Source organism: Catharus ustulatus, chromosome 10, assembly GCF_009819885.2.
Source record: "Catharus ustulatus isolate bCatUst1 chromosome 10, bCatUst1.pri.v2, whole genome shotgun sequence".
Classification (NCBI taxonomy): Eukaryota; Metazoa; Chordata; class Aves; order Passeriformes; family Turdidae; genus Catharus; species Catharus ustulatus.
The window spans coordinates 4,062,859-4,088,831 of NC_046230.1; the positions used below are offsets into that span (position 1 = coordinate 4,062,859).

The 25,973-nt window shown below is 49.0% G+C and overlaps 1 protein-coding gene across 4 annotated transcripts in view; it reads right to left on the reverse strand.

Annotated features, from left to right (window-relative positions):
• Positions 1–2,641: 2,641 nt before the first annotated feature.
• The window catches only part of LOC117000967 (high density lipoprotein binding protein), a 38,474-nt gene continuing 15,142 nt past the window's right edge, over positions 2,642–25,973 (reverse strand). For 3 of the 4 annotated variants that reach the window (XM_033069095.2, XM_033069096.2, XM_033069098.2), the window contains exons 2-28: positions 23,046–23,113; positions 22,403–22,515; positions 21,352–21,506; positions 20,655–20,870; positions 18,850–19,056; positions 18,198–18,413; positions 17,180–17,386; positions 16,877–16,984; positions 16,250–16,354; positions 15,744–15,822; positions 14,960–15,099; positions 14,585–14,689; positions 14,156–14,269; positions 13,750–13,836; positions 13,431–13,562; positions 12,891–13,109; positions 11,832–12,053; positions 11,393–11,611; positions 10,583–10,721; positions 10,060–10,214; positions 9,357–9,461; positions 8,574–8,708; positions 7,906–8,049; positions 7,554–7,739; positions 6,163–6,279; positions 5,619–5,747; positions 2,642–5,029 (exon numbers count right to left, since the gene is read on the reverse strand). In XM_033069095.2, coding sequence (XP_032924986.1) covers positions 4,943–5,029; positions 5,619–5,747; positions 6,163–6,279; positions 7,554–7,739; positions 7,906–8,049; positions 8,574–8,708; positions 9,357–9,461; positions 10,060–10,214; positions 10,583–10,721; positions 11,393–11,611; positions 11,832–12,053; positions 12,891–13,109; positions 13,431–13,562; positions 13,750–13,836; positions 14,156–14,269; positions 14,585–14,689; positions 14,960–15,099; positions 15,744–15,822; positions 16,250–16,354; positions 16,877–16,984; positions 17,180–17,386; positions 18,198–18,413; positions 18,850–19,056; positions 20,655–20,870; positions 21,352–21,506; positions 22,403–22,478 — 3,804 coding nt within the window. In that variant the 5' untranslated portion in view covers positions 22,479–22,515; positions 23,046–23,113 and the 3' untranslated portion in view covers positions 2,642–4,942. Of the gene's footprint in view, positions 5,030–5,618; positions 5,748–6,162; positions 6,280–7,553; positions 7,740–7,905; positions 8,050–8,573; positions 8,709–9,356; positions 9,462–10,059; positions 10,215–10,582; positions 10,722–11,392; positions 11,612–11,831; positions 12,054–12,890; positions 13,110–13,430; positions 13,563–13,749; positions 13,837–14,155; positions 14,270–14,584; positions 14,690–14,959; positions 15,100–15,743; positions 15,823–16,249; positions 16,355–16,876; positions 16,985–17,179; positions 17,387–18,197; positions 18,414–18,849; positions 19,057–20,654; positions 20,871–21,351; positions 21,507–22,402; positions 22,516–23,045; positions 23,114–25,577; positions 25,599–25,973 lie in introns of those variants that run through there. The other variant, XM_042779616.1, reaches the window with a different exon arrangement.

Genomic DNA, 25,973 nt, shown 5'->3' on the forward strand with positions numbered 1-25,973 from the left:
CATGGAGCTGGCACAGGAGCTACTGCTCATCATGGCGGGGAAGCAGATGTCAGGACAATTAATCCACAAACACCAGAGGTTTTATGTCCAGAGAAGTCCTTTTACCTTATTCAAATAAAGGGAGAGGCCATGGGGCATTGTCCTGGGATCACTCAAACTTTTGGAGGATGCAGCCTCCTTTTTTATCTTGTTTTCCTGGCCATATTTGCCTCTCTTTCCCCATGGGCTGAGGTACATGAGAGGTACAGACTTACCAGAACACCTGATACCTGAGATTCCCCTCTAATGTATAACCCTCCCTTGTAATTTTTAATTCTTACAGAATTCATGGTTTTTCCTCATTGCCTCTTTCATCTTTCAATATCCAATTTCATTTATCAGCAAACCCAGAGTTTGTTTGTAAGGCCAAATATCTTTTCCCATTCATCAACCAGTAGAATCTTTCCCATTGTTTCTTTTATCTCTCAGTGCCAGTCTTATCTACCGCAGACTCACAGCTTGTTTGTAAAGACGAATCCATCTTTCCTCTCACAGATCAACAACAACAAGCAGGAGGTGGCCATGCTGTGAGCACCCCGTGTCCCTGAGCTCCCACAGGATGCCAAGGGCATGTTCAGTGCCAGAAGACATGATGGCCCTTCTTTTGTTCCCCCAGAAAGCTGAAGTGCTGGTGGCATCAGCAGAAGCTCCTCTCAACCGAGGTGGGTGAGGAGGGGGAGCCAGCCCTGGTGGAGCAGGCACGCTGGGTTCAGGACCACCAGCTGCTGGGGCTTTAAAGGGCTGCTTGGTGAGTACCTGGAGATGGATAGGGATTGACCTCAGGCTGGGGAGTGCTGAGAGGCTCTGGGAGACAGAAGGATGCTGTGGAGAGGCAGGAACTGCAGGAGCTCCCCAGAGGAAGGAGCTTCCACCCTGAGCAGCCTGCAGGGGCTGGAGGGAGAAGGGCTGCCCCACTCCCCACAGGGTGGGGCTGTCAGATGCTGCATTGATGTTGTCATCTCAGTCTGTCCCTCCCCACTCCTCTTCCTCCTCTTTCTCCTAGTCCTGCAGTTTGGCTTCATCACCATCTTTGTGGCAGCCTGTCCCCAGCACCTCTCTTTGCCCTGCTCAACAGCTGGGTGGAGATCTGCCTGGATGCCTACAGGTGCAGCTGTGACTACTGGTGGCCTGTGGCTGAGTGGGCATGGGGCATTGGCATCTGGTTCTGCATCCTGGAGGTTACCACTCACCTGGCCATGGTCAGCAAAGTATGCTGGGCAGGCACTGGGGGGGTGAGGGGGCTGCAGGTGGAGTAAGGGAGCTGGGGGAGAACTCATTTGGGTGTTGCAGTGTGATGAGGGGAGCAGCAGTGCTCAGGGTGGGTCTGTCTGGGCAGAAGGTGCAGCTCCAGCCATGGGCAGTGGGCAGCTGTCATGCCCTGGGCCTGGTCTGGCAATAACCGGGGGAAGAGAACAGCTGCCTGCTGTCCTAGACCAGCGTCATGTCTGGTTTGTCAGGCTGAGGGCAAGGAGAGGCCGAAAGCCACCCCAGAAGCACAGGGCATGAAGGAGGGTGGGGATGGGATGTCCCCCATCAGGATCTGCTGCAACACATCTCCCTGCTTCCAGGCCTTCCTCACAGCCTTCACCTCTGATTTTCTGCCCCATGCATACTACGGTACATCCACAGGAGCAGCCTGCACATCGGGACTCGGTCCTGCAGAGCCACACCCAATGCAGGCGAAGCCCGCTCCTGCCTCGGCTGGCTCCTCCTTCCTTAGGCTCGGATTTTGTCTTTGCCTCTGCCACAGCAAATATTTTGTTTAGCAGAGCGACTTTCAGCCAGGTCCACGCTGTTCACCCACTTCCTTGAGGTCCTGGGGCCCTGACTCATGCCAGGACTGTCTGTGTCACTGGCCACCACTGTGGAGGGGGTGTTTTTGTGAAGAATAAACTCCCCCGAGGCTAGGTTTAGGACTCAGGTCCCAGCAGAAGCTGGCTGAGGGCTGGTTCTGCTGTGCTCTGGCATGCCATGCTGGGAGCAGGAATAACTGCTAGGAATCTGGGTCAGTACCTGCTGCTCTTTGCTCCCTCAGATACAGAGCACTGAGGGACCAGGCTGGCAGCCTGACCCTGACTGTTGGCCCTGTGCTGGGGTTTCATCCTCACCTTTGAGGTACCAGTTGCTGAGCTCAACTGGGTGGCCCAGGCAGTGGTGCTGGGTAAGGACTCACCATGGCAGCCAACCCACACGTCCCATCCACTTGCAGCATTTGGGTTATTGGATGTGTGACTGCATGGCTGACACTCCTGAGGCTGTGGAGGTTAAGAAGTGTGAACAGTACCTGGAAGAGGCTCTGGTTGTGGAGTAGCTGAGCAAGAGGGACCATGGCTGATGCCTCCCCTTCCTCCCTTACACCAACAGCATCCCTGGCAGCAGCTGCCTGGAGGCAAGCAGGTTTGTGTTTCCCTACGAGGAGGGCACAGCCCCCACCCCTTTCCGGCTCTCACTCCCTGCCCTGGACCCACCCCTTCAAGGCATGGCCACAGAAAGGCTCAGGTGTGCAAACTTGAAGTCCTTGAATCCCTGGCTAAACCCAGCCCAGCATGGGCTGTTCTTGGATCTCACCCCATCATGAGAAAGAATATCCACCACACTCCAAGCTGTTTCAGGTTTTATTTTAGAATTTATAAAATTCCAGTGTCATCCATACTCATGAGCCTTTTTACATGTTTGCATATAGTCTCCAAATTCCAAAGTTAAGGCCAAGGGATCATTGCTATGGAAACGTACAATATGGAAGACGTCAAAGAGAAGAAATGGACACATGCCACAGTCTGCTGCGGAAGGAGGGTGGTGGGGGACAGTACTAGGTACAATCACTTCATGACCTTCTTTAGAGTGGAAGGTTGGGCTGTGGGGCATGAGCCCAAGGCAGTGAGTGCCCTGGATGTGACTCAAGCCTTGCTGTGCAACTGGTGAGGGCACGGGGGCATTAAGAGGAGGGGTGATAGGCTCGGTGATGCAGGGCAGACCTAAGCTACAGGGCATTAACCATTTTCTGACAGATGCAGATGGGAAGGTACCACCCTAGTTCCCCTTCTCCCGTGCTGGAGGCAAGGCCACCCTGTCCTTCAGGGCCAACCAGGCACCCCACAACGGGCCATGGTCCGTTTCACTTGGTTCTCAGACTAAAGGACAGCACTGTGAGGTTTTGGTTTGACTTCTGCATAGCAGTCTCTGCCAAGAAGAGCTGGCACAGGCAGGAAAAGCATTGACATGTTTGGCCTGTCCCAAGGAGGGAAAGGCAAGGCAGCTGAGCTCAGCCTGCCACAGTTGTGCTCTGTCAGCAGCACTAGACAAGAGAGGCTGGGGACTCCTGCTTGTCCAAGAGCTGAAGCAGCTGGGACAGAGGAATGGCTCAGACTACAAGCTCTGTAGGACTGATGCAGGGAAGTGGGGGCACACAAAAAGCCCATGCTACACACCTCCCTCCATAAAGATGCGGTTTTCCTCTTGCTGGAGGAGATCAGACACAACACTCTTTGAGCAAGCTGTGGTAGGGCCCAGGTGCAAGTGGCCCCGAGTACAGATCATGGATCACCCTCTACCACGTGATGGAGGTCTCAGCACACACATCAATCCCCAGTGCTGTCAGAGCAGAAGCCTGGCTCACACAACCTCCTCAGCCCAGGGCTAAGGAACAGCTGCACCCACAGCCCTGGGGCCAAGCCCTGTGCTTGCTCAGCATGCAGTCCTACAGATTCACAGCTTGCCTCAGCACCATCATGCTCTGCTTCCCTCTGGAGCAGCTCTTACAGCTGTGCGGAGACACAAGGCTCCTCTTGCTTCTCCTCCACGCTTCTGCTATGGCTGCCCAGGAGACAGCTGGAGTAGCTGCTATCCCACAACCACTGAGAGGCCCCCATCACATTGATGTTTGAGGTAGAAAGAAGGCAACAGGAACGGTGTGACTGCTGCTCACGCCGAGCTGCTGCAGCGCTAACAGCAGGCTGCAGCTTCTCCAGGCTGTGCGTCCCACCAGCTGCTCCTGAGCTGCATCACTGCAGTGACCTCAGCCCAGCCAAACCTCTCATCCAGCCACGCTGCCATGTGCTGCCTCTCCTGCCTGCTCACACTGCTGGGAAGGGGGAACAAGGAGTGGGGTCTGTCATCAAGCACTGGAAGACTGGTCAAGTGTGCAGGCTGGGGCTGTGCTTGGTGCGGCGCAGGGACGCGCGCTCGCTGCGCTCACGGCTCTTTTCCTGACCAGGGTAGCCGTATGTTGTTCTGGCCCCTTCCATCTCTGCTGTCTCTACAGCCTATTGAAGGTTCTGTTTCTTTAAAAAGCAGGTTTCTGACCTTATAGATTATTTTAAGCTCTCCCCACAGTCAGCTATCAGCATTAAATGAATTTTTGGCAGTTAAAAGGAAAAAAAGTTGATTGCACTCTACAAAGGTAAGGTAAGGCCTGGGATAAACACAAAGGAAAGAGGGCAAACGTTTTGGCTTTAGAAAGTCAAGGAAATTTATTTCCTGAGGTCATGAGACAGGAAGTAGATTCCTAGCCACAGTAAAGGAGGTCTCCTAATGAAGGCGAGAATGCCTAGTCAGACATGCTCAAGAGAGCAGATTGCTCTGCTAGCGCTTGGGAAGCTGCAAATCTTAGCCACTTGGAGTCAATTATGAAGTTTCTAACAAAAACACACACATTTAGTGTTTGAATCTGAGTGGAAGTCTTGTTCCAAAGGAGGAAAGAATATCCATCAAGAGATGAGGGTGGGTCCTAGACACGGTGATAGCTGAGGGGAGCAGGATGGGGTCTAGCACTCCAGACACCATTAGGAGACCTCTTGGGACAATTGATTTGTGCTCCAGCCGCTGGGTCAGATTTCAGACAGGAAGAATTTGTGGCAGGTTAGTGTCAGGTCAGCGGGCTGGAGGAGTTTCTGCTTCCAGGTCATTATCGTTTGGGTCCCCAGGGAAGAGTCTTGGGGGCCACTTGAGCCCCAAAGCTGGGGAAGTCTTCAGAACTGCTCATATCAGGGGCCTAGAGCAAACAAAAAGGGAACAAGTTAAGTTCCTGCCCTGCTGCAAGCTTACATGGTGAGGTCCTGAGCTTAGCAGAATAGTTGATATCCCAGGAGGAGAGACAATGGGGAAGGGACAAAAAGGATCATTGTGGCCCCAGGACATCTGGAGGTGACACTAAGGAGGGTACAGATAAATTGCAAAAGGCTCCAAGGGTCCCAGCTCAGTGGAGCAGGGTCAGGCCAGGCCTGCAGCAGCACTGGGCCACCTGAGGTTGAGGTGCCACTTGTCCCAGCTCAGAGCTGCAGACACTGAGCCAGTTCTGTGCTGCAGCAGGAGTCTCAAGTTCCTATCCATACCCCTGAAAATAACACAACCTGGCAGGACACTTTCTACTAAGGATCCCCCATTCACCAACAGCTCCACAGTGGTACAGCCAGAGTGGACAAGACATTGGGCAGGAGAGCCCAGACCTGTGCTCAGGCCACAAAGAGCAGCAAAAAGCTGCTTTCTCTGCCACCAAGGAGAGACAGTGCTCTGTGTCCCCAGCACAGGCAGAAGTGTCCCCACACCCTGTGCCCCCAGCCTGCAGCACAAGCAGCACTCACCTTCTCGTTGTTGACAGTGGCCCAGGGGGCATCTCTCACCACAAAGCCCTTGGATGGGGCCTTGGACTCTTCGTGTGAGGAGGGCTTCATGTACACCTGCATTGCCTCGTTGTCCACCACATCTGCAAGCTGCAGTAACACAACCAGTGAGGGGGGGATCTGGAGAGCTCCTCAAACTGAAATAAAATGTCCACCCCTCTGTCTCACCACACTGCAACCTGCTCAAGCTCACCAGTCTGTTCTACAGTGACCAAAAATGGTGTGTCTGCACTAGTCTGAGTGCAGACTTTTAACTGGTGCAAGCTGCTACAAGGCAAGAACATCCTGGGGTGTCCCAGCATTCCCATTCACTGTCCTCTCCTGGACAGTGTGGGCAGTGCAGTTGGTTTGAGGGACAGCTGCAGTGAGGCTGACAACCACCTGCACAGGGCTCAGTTTCTCCAGTGCAGTGGAAGAAAATACCACATGGACATAGTTCAGACATCCAGCTCTGTGGCAGGGGAAGCTCTTGCTAAGCCCCATCACAGACTTGCTGAACACTTACATATTCCTCCTCCAAGTTCAGGATGTGATCAATAGCTTCTTCCACATTCTCAGGGAGTCCTGTCACAGTCACACAGTTGGGGTCAGGAGCTCCACTCTGGGGAAAGCGAATGTCCACCTGTAACACAAAAGGAACAGCACAAGAATTATACCTGCACATCTGAAATGCCAGAGACTCCCCATGACCCTTGTCATTGGAATCACAGATCACTGTCACTGATGCCCCAGTTTCCAGAAGCCCCTGCTGCTCTCACTCCCAGAAGCTCAGTTTTCTGGGCAGCTCCTGCAGCAGAGGCAGGAGAGGGGCTGCATTTCCAGACAGTGTTCTCACACTGCTGCAAGCATTTTTACCACTGAGCCATCATCACAAAGAACAGCAAGCTTTCTGTGTTTGCCACAGAATAATCCTGGCTGACAATTGATTTAGAGAGCTGGGCTAGTGCTCCCCATGCACAGGCACTGTGTTCTCTTCTCACACCCTGCCTTCCAGATGGGTGCCAGAAATCTAAACAAGACAGGACCAAACCCAAAGGCTGCTCATTTGGGAATCTGTTTCAATAACTGAGCCCAGCCAAAATGCAAGTCTCCAAAATCCCATCCCTCAGTATTCACATTCACTGCTGACCCTGCAGTAAAGCTTGCTGCTGATGCCATATGCTATCAGGGCAAAGGCCCCTGATCTTCTCAGAGCCAGCTGACTTTGCCATATCCACAGCCCTGAGAATATACCACGATTCCCAAAATCAAGGGGATCCACAGTGGCCTAGAGGAATTCCCTGAGTTAAGCTCAAGTAGCTGGGGGGGTCTGGGGACAGCCTCCTCACCAAGCCTTCCAGCAAGAGGCCTGGCTGCCCACTTCTTAGTAATCAGAGTGGCTGACATACCACACCTCCTCCTCTCTCTCAAGATCAACTGGGACCCTGTTTGCAAGAAACCCAGCAAAAGAGTTCCACAGAGGGACAGAACTCAGTACTGCTTGCAGGGCTAATCCAGAGCACCAAGGAAGCATTCCCAGGTTCCACTTCTGGGTTCCAGCAAAATAGGAAAAGCTCCTGGCCTGGTTCCCAGAGAAACGTGACTCATAGCTGAGGTGGTGTGGGGATGCTTCAGCTGGTGTCTGCCTATGGTGTCCAGACAGCCCAGGTACCTTGGGCACACCAGGGTATGCTGCTGGGCATCCCCACGGCCAGGGATGCTGCTCATATGCTGGTGGAATTGAAGGTGGGCAGAGCAGCACTGGCTTTTCTTTCATGTCTGTTCTAGCTGAAGATGCTGAACAGGCACAAGACACAAGAATCACAAAGATGTGATCCTCATTCAGCACCAAGCTCTTTACACAGGAGAACATGGCTGCCCAGAGCCTGACCTGTGTGGCATTGCCCCAGTGCTCACCTTGAACTCATCCATGATTTTGCGGATGGCTTTTCCACGTGCACCAATGATGCGTGCGTGAACACGATGGTCCAGAGTCACATCCTCAGAAACCATCTGCTCCAGCTCACCAACAATCTTCATGATGGCATCCCGGGCAGCCTCAGCGTTCTTCTCATAGCCAGTAATGGTGATTTGGTCTTGGGCCTGGGGCACAGAGATGTGTGAGAGACCAAGTTCATAAGCAAGCTTTCTTCCTGCTAATCCCCTTCACCATCCACCTTATCCAAAGGCAGTGCAGAGAGTTCAGAGCTCTCGAGAAAATGCTCTGAGACAACCACTAGCTATCCTTGCACTCTGTCTGATCTCTCACCTGGCTCTCATCATCCTTGTCAGGGAACTGGATGTTGACCTCATGCTCTGTGCGTATCTGGGTGATCACTGCTCCCTTCCGCCCAATGATTTTAGGGTGATACTTGGGATCTACAGTGACTGTCAGTTTGAAGCTTCGCAAGGCCTGCAACAGGAGAAGCAGAGTGAGAACAGGGAACACACCATGGCTGTTTCAGTCATGTCCATTTAAGTCCAGTATTTCCTTCTGGCTACTGAGATCCATGGAACACATTTTTCAGGGCCACGCCTGAGCACTCAAGCCATCCATCCACTGGAGCCTTGTGCTTTTGCCAAGTTCAGGGGGAACAGCAAACAGTAAACATCCACCCAACTCATCCCTAATCTATTATTCAGAGCTGTGATAAGGATTCACTGAGGATAAGTAGACTGGCAGCACAGGGAGGTTCCCATCCACCAGTATCTCAAAAGTATGTGAAGGTGTGGGAGAGACCTGGACAATCCAAAGTTACAATCCCAAACTCTCCTGTCAGTTCATGGTAAATGAACTACTTTGAGTAACCCATTTATGACCATTCTACACCCATGGAGCAGTTAAGGGTAACCCAAAAGATGAGGTGCTCCAGGAGTCTCTGTGCCCAGAGACTGAAGCTGTGTTTGGCTGGAAGGAAGGACAGGCACAGGCCTTACCCGATCCTCTTGCTCAGCTTGCAGCTCCTTCACTCTGTCCAGGAGCCCGGCCTTGGCACGGTCCAGGTTGGTAGCCAGCCCAGTGATGGTGATGATATCTGACTGCAGCTCAGGAGCAGGCACCTGGATGTTCACCTGAGTAACAAATAGAAATTATCATTTTGTATCCCTGCTCATTTGTATCACTTGTGATGCCTCTGACTGCAAACTGGCAGCTCCCTTGTCTCCCCTAACACCAAGACCAGCTCCCACCCAGGCAGCCTGAAAACCACATAACAGCTGAGGTTGTAAAGGACCTCTGGAGGCCATCAAGCCTGAAGTCAGTTGCCTGGGACCATTTCTAGATGATTTTTGAACAGAACTCTGTTTCTTTAGCCCCAATACTGGCCTAGAGAGGCCAGGAAACAAATACATGTTCAACAACACTGACTGCAGCCAACCTGCATCAGCCCCAGAGGCTCTGGAGAATTCTCCTGAATTAGTAGGCACAGCAGAGCTGTTTCCCAGGGCCCAGGAGGAAAACAACTCTCACACTGATGAAGAATCCCTGCAGACACCAAGCAAGTCATGCAACACTGACAACATCAACACTGATTGTACAGCTTCAGCATGAAACCTACCAAGCCCAGGATCCAGGGTCCAAAACATACTGGGATCATTTTCCTATTGTGGAGCCTTGGATTACACAGCAGACCTGAGTATGTTGTAACTGTCCAAACCCCCAACATGGTCACTTACAGACTCTCCAGGACAGAGGAGGTGGAAGAAAGGACAACAACTTACTTCAAACTCATCCATCATTTTGCGGATCCCACTTCCTTTCTGGCCTATGATGTAACGGTGAAGATCAAAGGGAACTTCCACCTCAATGGTGACAGGAACCAGAGCCTGCAGAGGATGGAGCAAAATTTACCAGTGGAAAAACTTCTCCTGTCTTCTAGCTTGTCATACACTTGCCCAAAAGAACATGTTGCTGAACATGTTCCCTTGTAGTTAGGATACAAATTTGACAGAAAGAGAGGACAGCTGAGAACACCAAAATGACCTGTTGCATGTTTTTGAAACAAGCCATCTGAAACCACACTTGTGGGACAGGTTTGTTTCCATATCCTTGGCTTCAGTCTAGCAGAGACTTGAAAAACATCACTACAGAAGCATGGCAAGGTCTGCTGAACCTGGAATGACTCAGCCTCAATCAGCTCCTCCTCTTCCCAGCTGTGCTCCATAAAACAATCATGCCATGCTTTTAGGGATGTTGAGGCTGCTTACAAACACTAGTAAATACAAAGTCAGGCACTATCATTCAAGCTGCCAGGCTTGCCCACAGAGCAGAGGGGCTTCCCTTGAGCAGTGCAGACCCCCTCTACAGCCAGCATCACTGACCACTTGCACTGCACCTGGACTGAGCAGCTTTTATTACCACCATCAAAAATTAAATCCAAGCATTACCACCTTAACAAGTTTAAGGGCTGAGAAAGCCACACACCTGCAGCGCCTCCTTTGCTGCCTCACACTTCTCCCTGCGGCCAGAGATGATGATGATATCACACTTCTTCGGAGAGCTGGGATCTGTGTCCTTCCCTTCCTTGCCTTCCCCACTTTCCTCACCATTCTCCTGCACAGCTGGCTCCACAACAGGGGCTGAAAACATGGAAAGCCTCATGTTCAATGCATAGAGCCCCCTCTTTGCTCATTGTCTCCCTCCTCCAGATCCCAAGGCTCAGCCACCAGTGAGAGCTCAGAGACCTCACTAAGCCCACAGAGCCTTTTTTATCAGGATAAGTTCTTGTCCTGCCTGTACTCTGCAGTGACAACATGTTCACAACACCCAGGTCTGTCCCTTTCCCAAGAGGACAAGGTTGATGCTAAGCCCAAATTCAAGGACACTGCAGGAACACCAGGGATCAGTTCTCTCCATAAATTTTAAGTAGAACATGCCCACTGGTACAACTACACTATACTTATTTGATCATCCCAACTACCATCCCAATGTGCATCCACAGGTATACCTGGGTTTTCCTCCCTGTCAGGGAATTTGATCTGGACACCGTAGTCCCGGGTGATCTGCTGGATCCGGGATCCTTTGGGGCCCATAATGGAGCGGTGGAACTTTTGTGGAATGGTGCATTCGATTGTCACTTGAGCTTCCTGTGGGAAAGCAGAGTTGCTCTATTGTGATGCAGCCTCTTTCACACCAGAAAACATGATGCTTGTACATGGTGAAATCCAAAATGGATACAGAGAGGAGTAAGAAAAGGTAACAATGGCTGACAGGGAAGAACTGAACATTTCCTAGAATCATTCCTCTCTGAGAAAAGCAGAGGACTTAAAGAAGGTTGCCTTGAACTCAGGACATTAAAGGCTTCTAAGAGTAAAGCTCAAACTCTTTAATACTCTGAAGAAGGGGAAGCATTAGAAGAAATGAAAAAAAATAAGGATAAAAGGGAAGAGAACAGGTTTGAGACTTGACTGCTTCCAAAAGCCAACACTAACAGAGCAGAAAACCTCTGAGGTCAGACATGGAGAGGCACAAGAAGGCTCCAATCTTTTAACGTCTAGATGTACATCAAGGAGTGATCTCCTAATTCCACCCCAAAAAGCCAAGAAGATTGTCAGAGGAGGAAAGTCATTCATACAGCATTGCCATTTTGGAGCCAGGCCAGGATCTAAAGTCTGCATACGCTGTATGTTGACAGCAAAAGTTGAAATCCAAGAACTACCATGGGACTTGTTCACACAGAGCTTGGTATTACAGCAGGTTCCAGCAGGACACTGCTGAAGGAACAGAGTACAGAAGAAACAGTGTTTCTACAACATACCAGGTCCTCGATGATCTCCTGGATGCGTTTCTTGGCTGCCTCCACACAATCCTTGGCTCCCTTGAGGGTGACTTTGTCGCTCTGGGTGCCAGAGCGCGGGAAGCTGACCATCACACCACCGTATTCATCTGCAATCTCACGCAGAACTTGTCCTCGGCGGATGACAAAGTGGCGGTGGTGCTTGGGGTCAACCACCATGGAGTCTTCAACCACGTTATCCTGCCAACACACAACAGCCAGTCAACCCCACCTGTCCTGGTGATAGGCACAAGTTGGCTGCACTCAACAGCAATTAGCTTACAACCTCATTCTTTGGTAAGGAAGGATCTTCCTGAGCTCCCACGAAGGGCACCAAATTGTTTTAGGACAAAGAGGTCCTTCATACTAACTCATTACACCTTGCCACAGTGGGAGGCAAGAAAGTAGAAAAAGTTCATACCAAGTTCTTGATGAGGGCCTCCAGCTCCTTTTGTGCCTCTTTGACAGCCTCCTCTGTTCCCATGATAGTGATCAGTTCCTGATCTTTGTCCTCAGAGGTGGGGAAGATGATGCGGGCCCCAGTGTTGTCTCGCACCTTACGGATGTTGCCACCACCCTTACCAATAAGGAATTTGTGGTACTCTGGCTTTGCACGGAGGTCCACAGTGTAACTCTTTGTTTGCTGAAAGGAACCAAAGACCCATGGAACATGTCAATATACAGAAATATATAGAAAATATCCATCACCATTTAGATACGTTACCTGCACCCACATGCAGGGTGCTGCAAAAGCAAGCAAGAAGTGCACGGTTGAAAGTAAAAAAGGTATACAATGTCTTAAATTAAAAACACTGCCCCAAAGATGTTCTCAGGGCCAAAAAACTAACTGTACACTCTGCATGACCAATGAGAATGTGAGCAGAGGCCTCCCTAGGAGAAGGGTCTGACCCACACAAAAGGCAACACGATCCTTTGCTAACTGACTGCCGCAAGCCAGGCTCCCAGAGGCAACCAACCAATTCCCAGGGAGAACATGTTCACATGCTGACCCTAGAGAGCTTGTTATTAAAATGGCCAGTCAGTCAGCCACAACTCAGAGCAAGATCCTGTAACCAAAATCTCTCAACTCTGAATATATGCAGTGATTTGGAAGAACTGGAGCTGAAATGCAGAAATCAAGAAAAAATTGAAGGAGATCTACAGAGTAAACTGTTTCAGAGAAGTGCTAATAACCCAAAAAGATTCAAACCACAGATCAGAGAGCCGTAACTCTTGAGTATATCATCAGTCTGGCCAGAGATGCATTACAGACAGTTCTTCTATCCATGAGAGAACTCATTGTCACAGGATGGAAGTACAGCTTTTTTTTGATCATCCAAACTGTACTCAAATCCCTCAAAAGAGGATTTGTTCAATTGATGCCAAAGGCTTCCATGCAGACAGAGGGAACCACTTCAACCTCCAAAAGGAAACAGCTGGTCAAACCAACCTGCTCCTCCCCCTGTAGGGCAAGGCTCACCTTCTCCTCTGCCAGATGCAGCAGCTGTTTCTTGGCTTTCTCCACATCCTGGGCTGGGCCCCTGATGGTCACAGTGTCACTGCCAGAGCCCTCTGTGGGGAAGTGGATGTGGACTCCACCACATTCCTCCATGATGGAGCGGATGAAGCGGCCTTTGGCGCCAATGAGGGAATTGTGGAGTTTGGAAGGAATGGAGACCTCCACCTCTGTGATGTTGGCCTAAGCAGGACAGTATGGGGTGTTAGTCAAGCTATAGCAATGTGTTTGCACAGATTCTGCTTGCCCTCTAACTCCCGCATTGCCAGGAGCTTTGCAGAGAGGACTGGCCACTCCTAACACATGAGCAGTCACAAACTTGGGCTGAATAGTCAAGAACAGACTGACATCCATATTTGTCTCTCCCTTGCCACACCCCACCACTATATTTAAATCTCTTATAACGTCTATATTTAAGTCTCTATAACTCCTATATATTTTATAGAACTCCTACATTTATGTTTTCAAGTCCCTAATCTGCCACACGCCAGTTGTTTCACTTACCAGTTCCTTCTGGATAGCCAAAATTCTATGGCGAGCAGCCTCACAGTTTGCTCTTTTGCCTGTGATAACAATTGTCTCTGAGTTGCTGTTCTCAGCAGGGAGATCTATTTTGGTGTTGCTTTCTTCACGGATCTGCCACAAAAAAAAAAAAAAAACCAAACAAACCCAACAAAATCATTTGAGAGATGTCTCATGTCAGAAAAAAAGGCCTTGGAGGTTTTATTTTGCATTATCAATGAGATCAGGGGAGACCAGTGAATGAGATTTTTGCTGCAGGCAGTCACCACAAGGAGCAGTGAAGACAGGAAAGATCTCTCACCTTCTTGATGTTGGCACCTCCTTTCCCTATGATGTTCTTGTGGAATTGTTTGAAGATGGGAACAGAAATAGAAAAGCTGTTTTCAACCTAAGAGAGAAAGGAAGGAAGAATTGAAGATTACACCAAGTGAGGCCCCATCCCAGGAACTTGATAAACAAGCTTCTAACAGGCTTAGACCCAAGGAATTCTCCATATGGGACACTTCCAAGAATAAGCAAAGACATGTGTCCTCTCCTATAGCCCTTAAGTAACAGTTATTACTTGCCTGTCCCCATCTTCACAGAACCATTGTCCACAGATCCCTCATCCTGAGGTGTGTCAGCCCTAGCCAAGCCACTACAGCTCTGCTCTACCCCAGCGTTATCCAAACATGGAAAAAAGAATAGCAGATACAAGTCTCCCTTACCAGGTCTGCCACCATCTTTTGCATGTACTTGGTGCACTTCTCCACCTCGTTTTTGGGACCTCTGAGTTGCACAATGTCACTCTTGTGTGCAGGGTCTGGGAAGTTGATGATAACCTGAAGGAAACAGTCACTTAGGGTCAACTCAAACAAATACAAATAAAAACAAATACAAGAATTGTCATGTCTGACATGTGCAAAGGTTGGAGGGATCCTGCATATCTCCTTTCCCATTTGGAAGCAAGTAACCATGTCAGCAGCCTCTGGCCAGAAGAGCCATCTTTTCACATGCATTAGATGTAAGAGCAGACAGGTATCAGTTAGGTATTTCTCATACTCAGAGACACTACATTTATAACTTTACTGATTATGTATCTATTACCAATGTAGGAAATATGTCCTCTGAAACCCTCAACTCCTAGAAAGCCTCACCTCTGGGAATTTCTCCCGGATTTCCCGGATCCGCTCGCCCTTCTGCCCAATGATGGTCCGGTGGAATTTCTGCTCGATGATTAGGTCCTTGGTGCGTTCATTTTCCTGTGAACAGAGTTTACACTGAGTGTTCAGCAGGAGAGCCACATAACTGTAATCACCAGTCTGCTGCCTGACTGGTCATCAATGTTTTTCCTCCAGATATAACTCACTCTAGGTTGACAGAGAAGGGGATCTCCAAGGGAATAGAGGAACTTGCACTTGTCACGAGACTCAAGTGCTCAGCAGGCAAGGGGCACACACCTCTACCAGAAGGTTACTAGGGAACACAAGAGCTCAAACCCTGTGGCCTCTAGGGCATCACATCTCACTAACCATACGGGAAGCGAGTTCCAGCAGCTCTTTCTTGGCCTGTTGGACCCCCTGTGGGTCTCCTTCAATTCTGATCAGGTTGCTCTTCTCATTGTCCGGGGGAATGCGCACAGACACCTTGTAGAGGTCCTTAATCCTGTTAACTGCAAGGCAAGGGCTGTGGTGACACACTCTGCTAGGACAAGATTTGGAAGCAAAGACACCTTGACTAGAGGCTGTTAAGAAGTACATCAGCCCCTGAAGAAAAGCCAGAGAGGTGGAGCTGAATCAGGGGAAAGTGCCTCTCCACCCTGGGGTTCAGTTAGATCTGAGCTACACTGGAATCTGTACAATTAAATACTGTGGTATCTAGAAGCAATGATTCACTCGCCAGAGCGAGGCATCTGTTTCTTTTCCATATTTCCATTCCACTAGAAGATACTAATTAATTTCAAATCCCAAATTCTTTTTTGGAGAGAAACTCACCATGCAGATTTCTACCCCACTAATTGAGTTCTAGAATGAAATTCACATAGACCAACTTGAAAAAAAGAAAAAGAAACTCTCCAACCTCCCTAAAACACCAAAATTCTGCCAAGACACAGCAGAGTAATGTGCTCAACTTTCCAAGACATTAAAGCCATCTCAAGGCTTCACTGCCTATTTATCTTCTTGTGCCAACTCCACTCCAGAAGGGCAGGGGCAATGTAATGGAGGTAGCACCCTCTTTGAGCTGGGGAACAATGATATGATCAACTAATGACAGAGAGTCTGAGCACAGGAAGGATAAGAAAGGCAACCCACTTACTGTTAGCTCCATTCTTGCCAATGAGGTGTCGGTGGAATTTGTGGTCAACGTTGATTTCTGCATAATCCATCCGGTTGATCTACAAAGAATTGTACAGGGCTAGGCAGGGCAGGCTCCCTCTGCTGCTGCCTGTGCCCCCTGCCAGTGCAGGCACTGACTCCAGCTGCCAGCTACAAGCACTCCTCTTGTTAGTGAGCAGAGCAGAACACTCCTCTGCTTTGAGCTGAGAACACCATGTTTGTGAAACATTTAAAGGCACTTAAATGCCTCTCCAGCTGTACCTGAAAGAGAATCTTTCCTTCTCTGCATCAAAAGACTAAAGATGTGCTTGTAATTTTTTAAGAAAAGCTTCGTAACAAAGGGTTTTGTTCACCTGCCACACAGTTTGCCTTCGTCAAGTTCTGTTAAGCCTGTGAAGATACCCACAAACGTGAGCTACGCTTCATCTCTGTTCTGCTGCCCCACCTCTCCCCACTTATATACCAGAACTAGTACCACCAACGTACCAGATCCTTGACCATGACTTCAATCTGTTCCTGAGCCACATTCACATCTTCTGTAGGTCCTTCCAAAGTGATTTTGTCTTCTCCTTCAGTGAATTCGATGTGAACCTTGAGACACAAGGCAAGGAAACCAGTAAGAATTTTCCAAGACATAAACCAGGTCAATGCTGTCAGTCAGGCCTACACAATCAATCCCTACCATTAAGGGTACACATGACTTCAGAAGCAGGCAACCTACAATTTTGGCCATAACATTGTCTAGAGCACAAGGTTTTGGTGCTGTCCTAGAATCTGCAAGGCTTTGGAAAAGTTCCTCACCAAGCCTTTCTCCAGATACCATCTAACTCATGAAGGAGAAGCCTTATTGAGCTCAGCATTTCCAGTTTCCTGCCACATCAATTCTCCAAATACTAACACATAAAGCTTCCTTTGAAGGACTCAATGCTTGAAAGTAACACAGGATGGGAAGTGCTGGAGGCACAGGAGTTCCCCTGAATATTACAAGATCTGTGTCATTTCCTCCCTGGTTTTATCCATGCTAGAATACATTTCTCTCTCTACAAAGAGTGAGCTGGATTAAGCCACATTCTACTTCAACTGGTGCTAAGCTAATAAATAGTTCATCCATACCTTTGGCATCTGCTGAGTTATTTTGGCCAGGTTTTGTCCTTTCTTTCCAATGATGAAACGATGAAGCCAAGAGGGGGCTGAGACCGAGGAGACGGTAAAACTGTTGGCCTGAGAGACAGAGAAGCTGTTTGATGGACAGACTGGAAGAGGCCTTCACAAAAATTCACTTCCAATTGCCATGCTGCACCCTAGTTATTGAGTTCTAAGCTGCATCTCTTCCAGCCTGACATAGATTACCCCCCTCCACCTGTCAGTGCCCAGGGATGTATATTTGGGGGCTTTCAAAGGAGGTCTGGCCCATACCTTTGCATAGACTTCAGTCAATGCCTGCCCAAGCTTTTCAGGCTCGCCTCGCAGTATCACCGTCTCCGAGCTGCTGTCAGTGGGTGGGATCTCGACAGAGACTCCAGTTTTCTCCAAGATCTCCTGCAGGGAATTACCCTTGGGGCCGATGACATACTTGTGCTGGGACTTCTTCACCTCCACAGCGATGGTAGTAGTCTTCTTTTTCTGTAGGAGCAGAGGCACTGGAGCATCAATCACAAGGGAGCAGGGAAGGACAAAAGTGAAAGGAAGAGACACAAGATGCAGTGAAGCTCAGCACCCAGGAAAGATCAAAGCAAAGGAGAGCACAGGAGTTTCTGCAGTACCCTATCATCTTTGGGACCTGCCTACAAAAAGCCCTATTCTCAAAAATTTACAGGTGAAATACAAAAATTCTGTTTAAGATCCCTGGGACACTACATGGAAGAGACCCACACACGCCCCTGCCCTTGCACAATGCCCAGCTGTCCCCAGGCAGTGCTGTAACGCAACACCACCCTATAAGCTGATTACCTGTGTTGAAATTCAGACTGGTACAAATACAGATGTAACCATGAGGAAAAACAGACTGACAACCCACAACAAGGATATTCACAGTGACATTAGCAATGGAAAATAAACTGAAGTGAAATTTACTTTGCAGCAACTTCTACTCATGTAACAATTTTGATACTGTCAGTTGGCCACACTGTAGCCTTCACACTTCCCTCCTTCCTTTGCAGCACCTGTGAAAACATGCACCCAGAGAGTTCTTTGTGGTCTGCTAATTTCCGTTACACAAAATACAAGTAGGAGATCTGTCACATCCCTGGCAGAATCACCCCAAGTCCCACTCTGCTGAGCAAGGAAAGACCCAGGTCTGTGTACTGCAAGGGCTGCTGAGCAAGAGCTGACAAGAGGAGTATGCAACTGAGGGATGCACAAAAGTAGAACAAGAAGGGAAGAGGGGCTGTGAGCAGGTGGGGGGAAGATGGGAAGCTCTAGGGACCATCCATACCTTCTCCTCATAGATCTTCTTAACACGAGCCACAGCCTGGGCCAGCTGCTCCTTTTCCCCTGTGAAGACTATCTCTGTCTTGTTAACGCTGGGCGGAGGAATGTTGATGCGTGTCCCTGTCTCCTGCATGAGCTCACTCACCAGCTTGTTGTAAGGGCCAGCAATGAAGGGATGGTACACTTTCTCCACATCCAGCCTCTCCACAGCACGCTTATCCTGCAAGAATCCACAACAGTTCTCAGTGGAAACTGCTGTTGATATTACCAGCTCTGCCATATACAGGTGAATTCCCAGTGCTGTGTTGCTTGACACTGTAGCCCAAGCACCCTTTCCAGTTTGCAGGCTCCATCCCTCTCCATCTACAAATACTGCTGTTCCAAATGTATGATATTCACCTCTAATCTCCTGTCTTATCTCAGCTGGCATCTAATGTGGTTCACTCCAAAATATGGAAAGTGCTTATCTGACTTTAGACATGGACAAAAGAGAGAATCAGAAGGTTCAGAACCTGGAAGCAGTGCTGAGTCAGTGGAATGGCATACATCTCCGTCCACTGGCTGCAGCCACTGTGGCTACAAACATCTGATACACCATGGAGAACCAAAATGGCTGCTCAGACAATGACATGAGAGAGATCACAGGACTGAAGTACCTGCTCAGCAGAGATAAGCAGGATCTCGTGTCGGGCCTTTTCAATCCCTTCCTTAGTTCCAGTGATCTTGATCTGGTTGCTGGGGTCATCTGGGCGGGGGATCTGGATCTTGGTTGCAGTTTTGAGCTCCAGGTCCTGCAGCTTCTCACCATTCTTTCCAATCACAAAACGGTGGTGCTCCTTGGGGATGGCAACTGTCGCTGAAGCCTGCAATACAAAGGCCAAGCATCTATGAGAGCCCTTGCCTGTACAGGGAAAGCTTTTCAGATACTGCTTAGTGCTACAACTGAGGAATAAACACAATGCCTTCCAGCACATCCATCTAGCCAAGACTGATACTACACCAAAGGAGCTGATCTAAGGTGCCTATATTCCAGGAGTCTAAGCCCCACTGTTCCCTAAAAAACCTTCTGCTTTCCCAGGAGCAGTACTCTGAATAAGCAAAGGCCTTCAATCACAGATGAGATGTCTATGCTTCACTGTCACAGTCTCTCAGCACCAGAGAGCAAATGGGATGACAGCTCTGGGGCAGAGTTTATCTGAACTCTGATATCTGCTGCCAAGGCTACAGAGAAGAAGACACAGTCTGACTCCTAGGAAACTGAAACTCCACACCAGAAACTTATTCCAGTAGGCAGAGAGCTCAACTACGCTTACCATTACTGAGTGCTAAGGTGTCCTCAAAGCAGCACATGCTGCTTCAGGGACTGCTTCTAGATGGCTCCTCTTGCAAAAGGGGTCTCCAGAACTTTTCTCAAATTTATAGCATTAAAGGGCTGGCTTGTAACAGACTTCTTCCCTTCTCAGTGAGTTCTTACTGACCTAAGAGCTTAGGTTAGCATAGCTTACTATGCTCTTGATCCCAGTGAATATGTTACTAACTAGCTAGGCACTTACAATTCAAGCTATGAGGGTAAAAGAAATAAATCAAATCAAAAATAGATCACTTGGTGTGACTCAACTTCCTGTCCACATACAGCCAAGCCTAGGAGAAGTTGCAATGCAGACACATCTTTCAGACCTGGGACCAAATAGGAGGGATATTTGAGGACAGTGGGGCATGATCTGTGGTAGTATAACCTATTTTTCCAGATGCACATTATATAGGGTTTGTCCCCTTTTGGTCCCTCTGGCAGGGTATGACACACGGGTTGAACAGCACCGAGCAGACATGGTATTAACAACTGCATTAACTACCTTGGACGTGACACTTTAAAACACACCATGACACCTGGCTGTGATGGATCTTAATGAGAACTACCATTTTGATAATGAACTCAAGAACCTGAAGGTAAGAAATCAAAGTGCAGAGGACTGAAGGGAAAAGCAAGTGAAATAAGAACTCTGCAATTACTTACCAGTGGGGCTCAAGTTACGTAACTCAGGACCCCGCTCTGAAGCTTTCAGCATTTGGCAGAACTCCCTCTTCTCTATTTTTCTTTCTCCCATCCCTTCACATTCTTCTCTGAAGGACTTCAGAGAAAGCACCACTCCATTGTCACACACTATGAATTTTGTGTGAGAGCTCTGTACCCTGCCAGTACCAGCACCTCAGCACAAAGTCACAGATTGAAGACTCCACCCTTTACGCAACACCATGGCCTGTAATTAGCTTTGAACCCTATTTTAAGCTTCATTTCCATTCCAAATTGGCAATTGTATGCTTTGAAAATATATGGCAAAGCTGAATTAGTCATCTAATAACACCTCTTTGACTTTTAAGCACACACACCCAAGGGTCTCAAAGCATTCAGGAGTCTTGGGCAAGAGCAAAGATCAAGTGAGAAACAGTTAGCTGCCCTCACCTGAGTCTGCAGTCGAGCAACAATTTCCTTCCGAGCCTTCATGACTGCTTCCAGCTTGCCAGAGACCATGATGGAAAGGCCCTGGTCCTTTGCCAGAGACAGCTCCAGGTGAGCTCCTGTCTTCTGCATGATGTCAAGGCAGATCTTGGCCTGCTCGCCTTCTCCAAACTGATTCATGTCCTTGTATTTCCTCTCCTCCAGCGGCACATGAAACACCTGCACAGCCACAGACAGAAAAAGAGCACAGCAAGCTGTCAGTGTGCTTTTGTCTGACAGTTCCTCTCTCTCTCTCGTGGCCATACAGGACTTTAGTGGCAGGCTGACCTCCCAGGTTTGTGCAGCACATCAACCAGCTGTGCCCAGGGAAGTGCAGGAGCACTGCAGCAGCCAGTCTGCCCCCACAGCAGGACTCTTCCTAAAGGGGGATTAGCACTCACTACAGGAATCCTGCAATCCTCCCTCCAGGCCTGCTTCAGCTATTTGTGGAACAGGGAAACAGAGCTACTTCTGGACAGTTTTCCAACACATCCCTCCCCTCCACAGCAGTCCTAGTTCTCAGCTGCAGTATCAGGGTAAAACACAACAAAGAAGCTGATATACCAAGGATTTCATTCTCCAGGGAATGCTTCACTTCACCCACTTACCTACTTTGGGGAGTGGGGAAAAGACAGGAGATAAGACATCCAGTCCCACCAACCTGAGTGATGACAGAAGCCTTTATTGGTCGAATTTTGCTCCAGGGACCAGCAGGTTCCTGGGCAGCTTCCAAACATGGTGCTTTCTCAGGGAGTGGAGGGAAGGCTTCCTTGTAGGTTGGAGGATCATTCTCTTCTTCAGAGTTTAAAGCTGTAACTGGAGTAAAGCAAATGGGGCAAATGAATCACTTTCCCTGCAGAAATGCCCCTGCTCACAGGCAGTGCAATTGTAATTAGGCACCACTAACAAGGGAGAGCAAATGGCTTGTGCCCTGCTATTAATCCTATTACAACTATGCCTATGGGGCTGCCAAGTCTGGAGCACGACTGACATCAGCACTGCACAGACTGCAGTGGATGCCACAAACCACCAGCCTCGTCTGAGCTGGCACAGAGGGTGCAGGGAGTGAACACACAAGTGAATGGTGGCAGCAAACAGCACCTTATTGCCAACTTTGTCACGAGGGGTTATGGGTAAACAGGCTGTGCAGACAGGAGTGAAAGGACCAGAGCAATAGTGCAGGTCAGGAGGGGATAAGACAAACATAAGCCATAAAGGCAGAGAAGGACTATAGTTAGGGCAAAGTCTAGGGAAAGCCTGTGTGCCTGTACATTATGTTGGACTCACTTGTGCATTGGGCCATACCAAATGGGGCAGTTCACAGCTGGGAATGGATGCCAAAACCCATCTCTGAGTCAGTTCATATGGTTAGTGACCACCCCCAGCACCTGGCTGAGCAAAGGGTGGAAATGACAGCCCAGCACACTGATCCATGAGGCTCTCATGTAGCTCAGTGCCACACTCTTGCATGTGCCCCATCCCAGGGCTGAGAGCACTGCTAGCCAGAACTCTCTGAAGTGCTCAGGCCTGACTCTTCACAGCCCTGCACTGTGCAGCACCACAACTGTGCTGTTGGGGGTAGAAAGCTAGGGTCTAGCAAAACACTAATTTAGGAGAGGAAAATGCACGCTTCTGGGGAACCAGACACATGGAGTGAATTTGGGTAATAGGTCTGTGCATTCTGGATCTAGAGGCACCTCAGAGGAACTCACCTTTCACTTGCTGCTGAGCCAGGCCGCTGCGGTGTTCAGCAAAGCTCTCCTGGGTCAAAACTGCCACAGAGCTCATTGTCGACTTCCCACCCACACACAATCCGGGTATGCCACTGCAAGAGACGGGAGTGGCAACAGTATTACCAACACCACTCAGGATGCACAACACCAGTCCAGGAAGACAAAGTATATGTTACTGAGCACTCTTCCACTCATTCTCTTGAAAAGCACCCACAGGGCCCATGGGCTGCCCAATTTCCTTGTTGTAACAGACAGGAATTTAGGAGACATATTTCCTCCCTACACAGTGGTCACCAAAACCAGAGCTCCTCCCCAAGAAGGCAGAGGATGTGTAACCTAAGAAGGCCACTGGAAAGGGAGACCAACTAATTTTTAAAGCATACTCTAATTAATCTAAAGTACAGCCTCATTAATCTATTAATCATCAGTTTTTACATGAGTATGTGAATGTCAGTTCAATACAATCATGTATTCCTAGAGATAAAAGAGAAAGGACCCAGGAAGCTGCCTCTTCATGAGAAATTTATTTAGGTGCCTGACTTGGGGATACACTCAGAAAGCCACTCTGACTAGCAAGCTCAGCAACAGCAAGATTTTTGGCTCTCTCAAAATAAGAACTTACCAGCTAAATGGTCAGTAGCCAGAGAGTCCGTCCTGTAAGCTGCCTGTTTGTCAGCCTGCCAGCTTTTGCTTTAGAGAAAAAAAAATTAAAATAAATAAATTAGGTCCAAGACAACAGAAAACCATGACACCCCTGTTACTGTAACTTCCAACACAGCACTGCCTGTACCTTTCAAAGTTACACCTTATCCAAAACTCTCTCATACCCAGTTGCGTCTCCCCACACATGACACCTGTCGTGTTTCACCAGCTCTGCAGGCAGAGCCCCTATGGACTCAAACTTCACAGCAGGAAGTCTGGAGTAGTTACTCTTTCACCACACTGGCTACAAGAGTAGCCATCCAATATCACGCAAAAATACACTCAATTAATAACAGATGTTCAAGACATGAAATTTCAGGGTTGCAAGCAAGACCTTCTCTAGTCAGAAGAGAATAACAACCTGAAAACCTGCCAACAACACTGCCATCAGTCACAAGTTAGGAATGTAGTTCAGTGGAGCTTGGGTGAATCAACACAGACATCCTCACAAACTAAGGCAAACACTCAGGGCTCTCTACATTCAGTGGCTGGGCAATCCAGCCCCGCAGTTTTTATTGCAATAAGATCATGCACCAGGCACTAAATTCTGTCTCCAGGCCTAAATCTGAAATCTGGAAGAAGAAAGTTTACACTGGTTTACATGGACTATTTTAAGCATGTACGCAAGGCAGAACCAGGAAGAAAAATGCCCTGCTGGGAAGGGATTTCCATCTCCTGAATCTGGATCTGCAGATTTACTGAAAAAGTGCTTAGGAGTACAAGTGAAAATGTAAAAGCCAGTACAGTTACACACACTGTCAGTTGTACAGTATCCACACCCAGAGTCCCCCAGAGCTGTTCTGTGTGCTTCTGCAGAGCTTGCACTCTCCTAAACCCCAGTGCCTCTGCCTGCTCATGGGACAAGAGGCCCCTCTCCCACACACACCCTGCAGTGCTGCTTGGATCACCTTCACTTGATTGCTTTTCAGGAAAGTGGCAGCTGCCATCTCTGACCTTCCAATGTGTTAGGAAAGGCTCCCAAACCCAGTGTCACTCCTAAAAACACAGAGTTTGCCAATGGGATGTCTCACTTTACACCAGAGTTGTGATGCAGTAAGGGAGGCTGATGGTGGCAGAAGGAAAGGAGGGAAGAACAGGGAGAGCAGTGACGCAAGAGTCATCCAGACCTGATCTGCACCTTAGCCAAGGCCATTGTTTTCCCCTACTTCAACATGCCTTTAACAGGCAGAAGGCAGCACAAAACTGCGCTGTCAGAGCAATAGAGCTAATGCTGCAATTAATCCTGCAATGAGGCAGCAGGTACTGGGACAGCCAGTCATGCTGCTGAAGTACAGCTGCTGCAGCAATGCAGATCTCTGCAAGGCATTTGCTGTGTACAGAAAGGGTGGCTAGTAACCTGATCTTGGAGAAATCTCCTTGCTGTCCAGGGTTACGCCACAGTGTAAGACTGGTTACGTGTCCATGGCACATGCCTGCACTCCTCAAGCTGCTGCAGATTCCAAGGAAAGCAAGTTACTGCCATGGCACCTGTTCCAGACTATCTCAGCAAGGCCTGCAGACTCCGTGGCAGCTCCTCCAGCCTGTTGGGTCACTAACGAGGGTGCCACCACCTCATGGCAAGCTCCAAATGAGGGCAGGAGGGAAAGGCATCCTAGACATCACAAACAGCTGTCAAGCTCTGGCTGCAGCCTTGCTAAAGGCACAGATGTGCTTATAATTCTCATTTCTCCAGAAAATACCACCTGGCTGATCTCACATATGTTTTCCTCCCTAGAGGAGGAGGGTGAGGACAAGAAACCAGTAACAACACCCAATATAGCACCTACTTGAAAGACACAACCTCAAGGCACAGCTGTTGGTTTCAGTGTGTACACACCAGCTGCAGAGATCCTCCTTGCAGCCTCCACCTCAGAGAGCAGCCAGACATCCGAGGCAAAATCAAAGGGCAGTGTTTATCCATATGAATTTCTGCTTCGTCACCCATACAAGAAGCTAAGAACAAATACTCCTTATTTCCAGCATCGGGGGTATATTGTAGGCCTCAGAGCTTCATCTCTGGCCAAAATCAGAGGCAACCATTAGAATGGTATTTTAAATGTAACATCAAAACCAGCAGTTCAAGCACTGCATTTGGATCTTACACCTCCTTGGCTTCCCACTTAGGTTTTCAAACTAAGGTTACAGCTACGTCATGCCAGCATGCAGCTGACTGGGTCAACAGGTTTCAAACTGCCTGGTTGTTACACTGCCTGTAGTGCTGGCCTTGCGCACCAAAAGAAGTTACAGAAGTCTACAGCACACCTCAATAGAGAGAATGAAATCATCCTAAAAATAACCTCCAGCAAGAGCCAGACCTAATCACACGGGAAACATTAATAATAAGAGAAACAAAGGTAAAGTCATGAGTTACACTGTCAATACAATCAGTTCTTGTGGATGGAAATATCAGTTACATGTTACTTAAAAGTATATTTAATAAAAACATTCTCACTTTGTTAATCCCATACAGTGAGAACCACACAGCAACAGGGCTGGGTTGCTTGTGGCAGGCACTGTCCTCTATAAAACGTTCCCACAGGACATGGCAATGTGTTGGTTGATGAGTGGACACTGATGAAAACACTTTCTGAAAACCGACGGGCTCCCTCAGAGGTGGGAGGCCCAGCCCCCCCAGTTTTGGGGGAATCACGCTGACAGACTGCTGCTGTGTGGCAGAATGCAGTCTCTCTTCGGAGCGATTCCCGACTTAGCGCATCACAGAGTGCAACACGACCGCAGCCCTGGCCGCGGGCAGCCCTGACCCATCCCCCATGTTTACTCTTCCACCAGCGCCGGCCCCGCCACCACGTCTGGCCCCGGACAGGAGGAGCCCTGTGGCGGCCCCGCC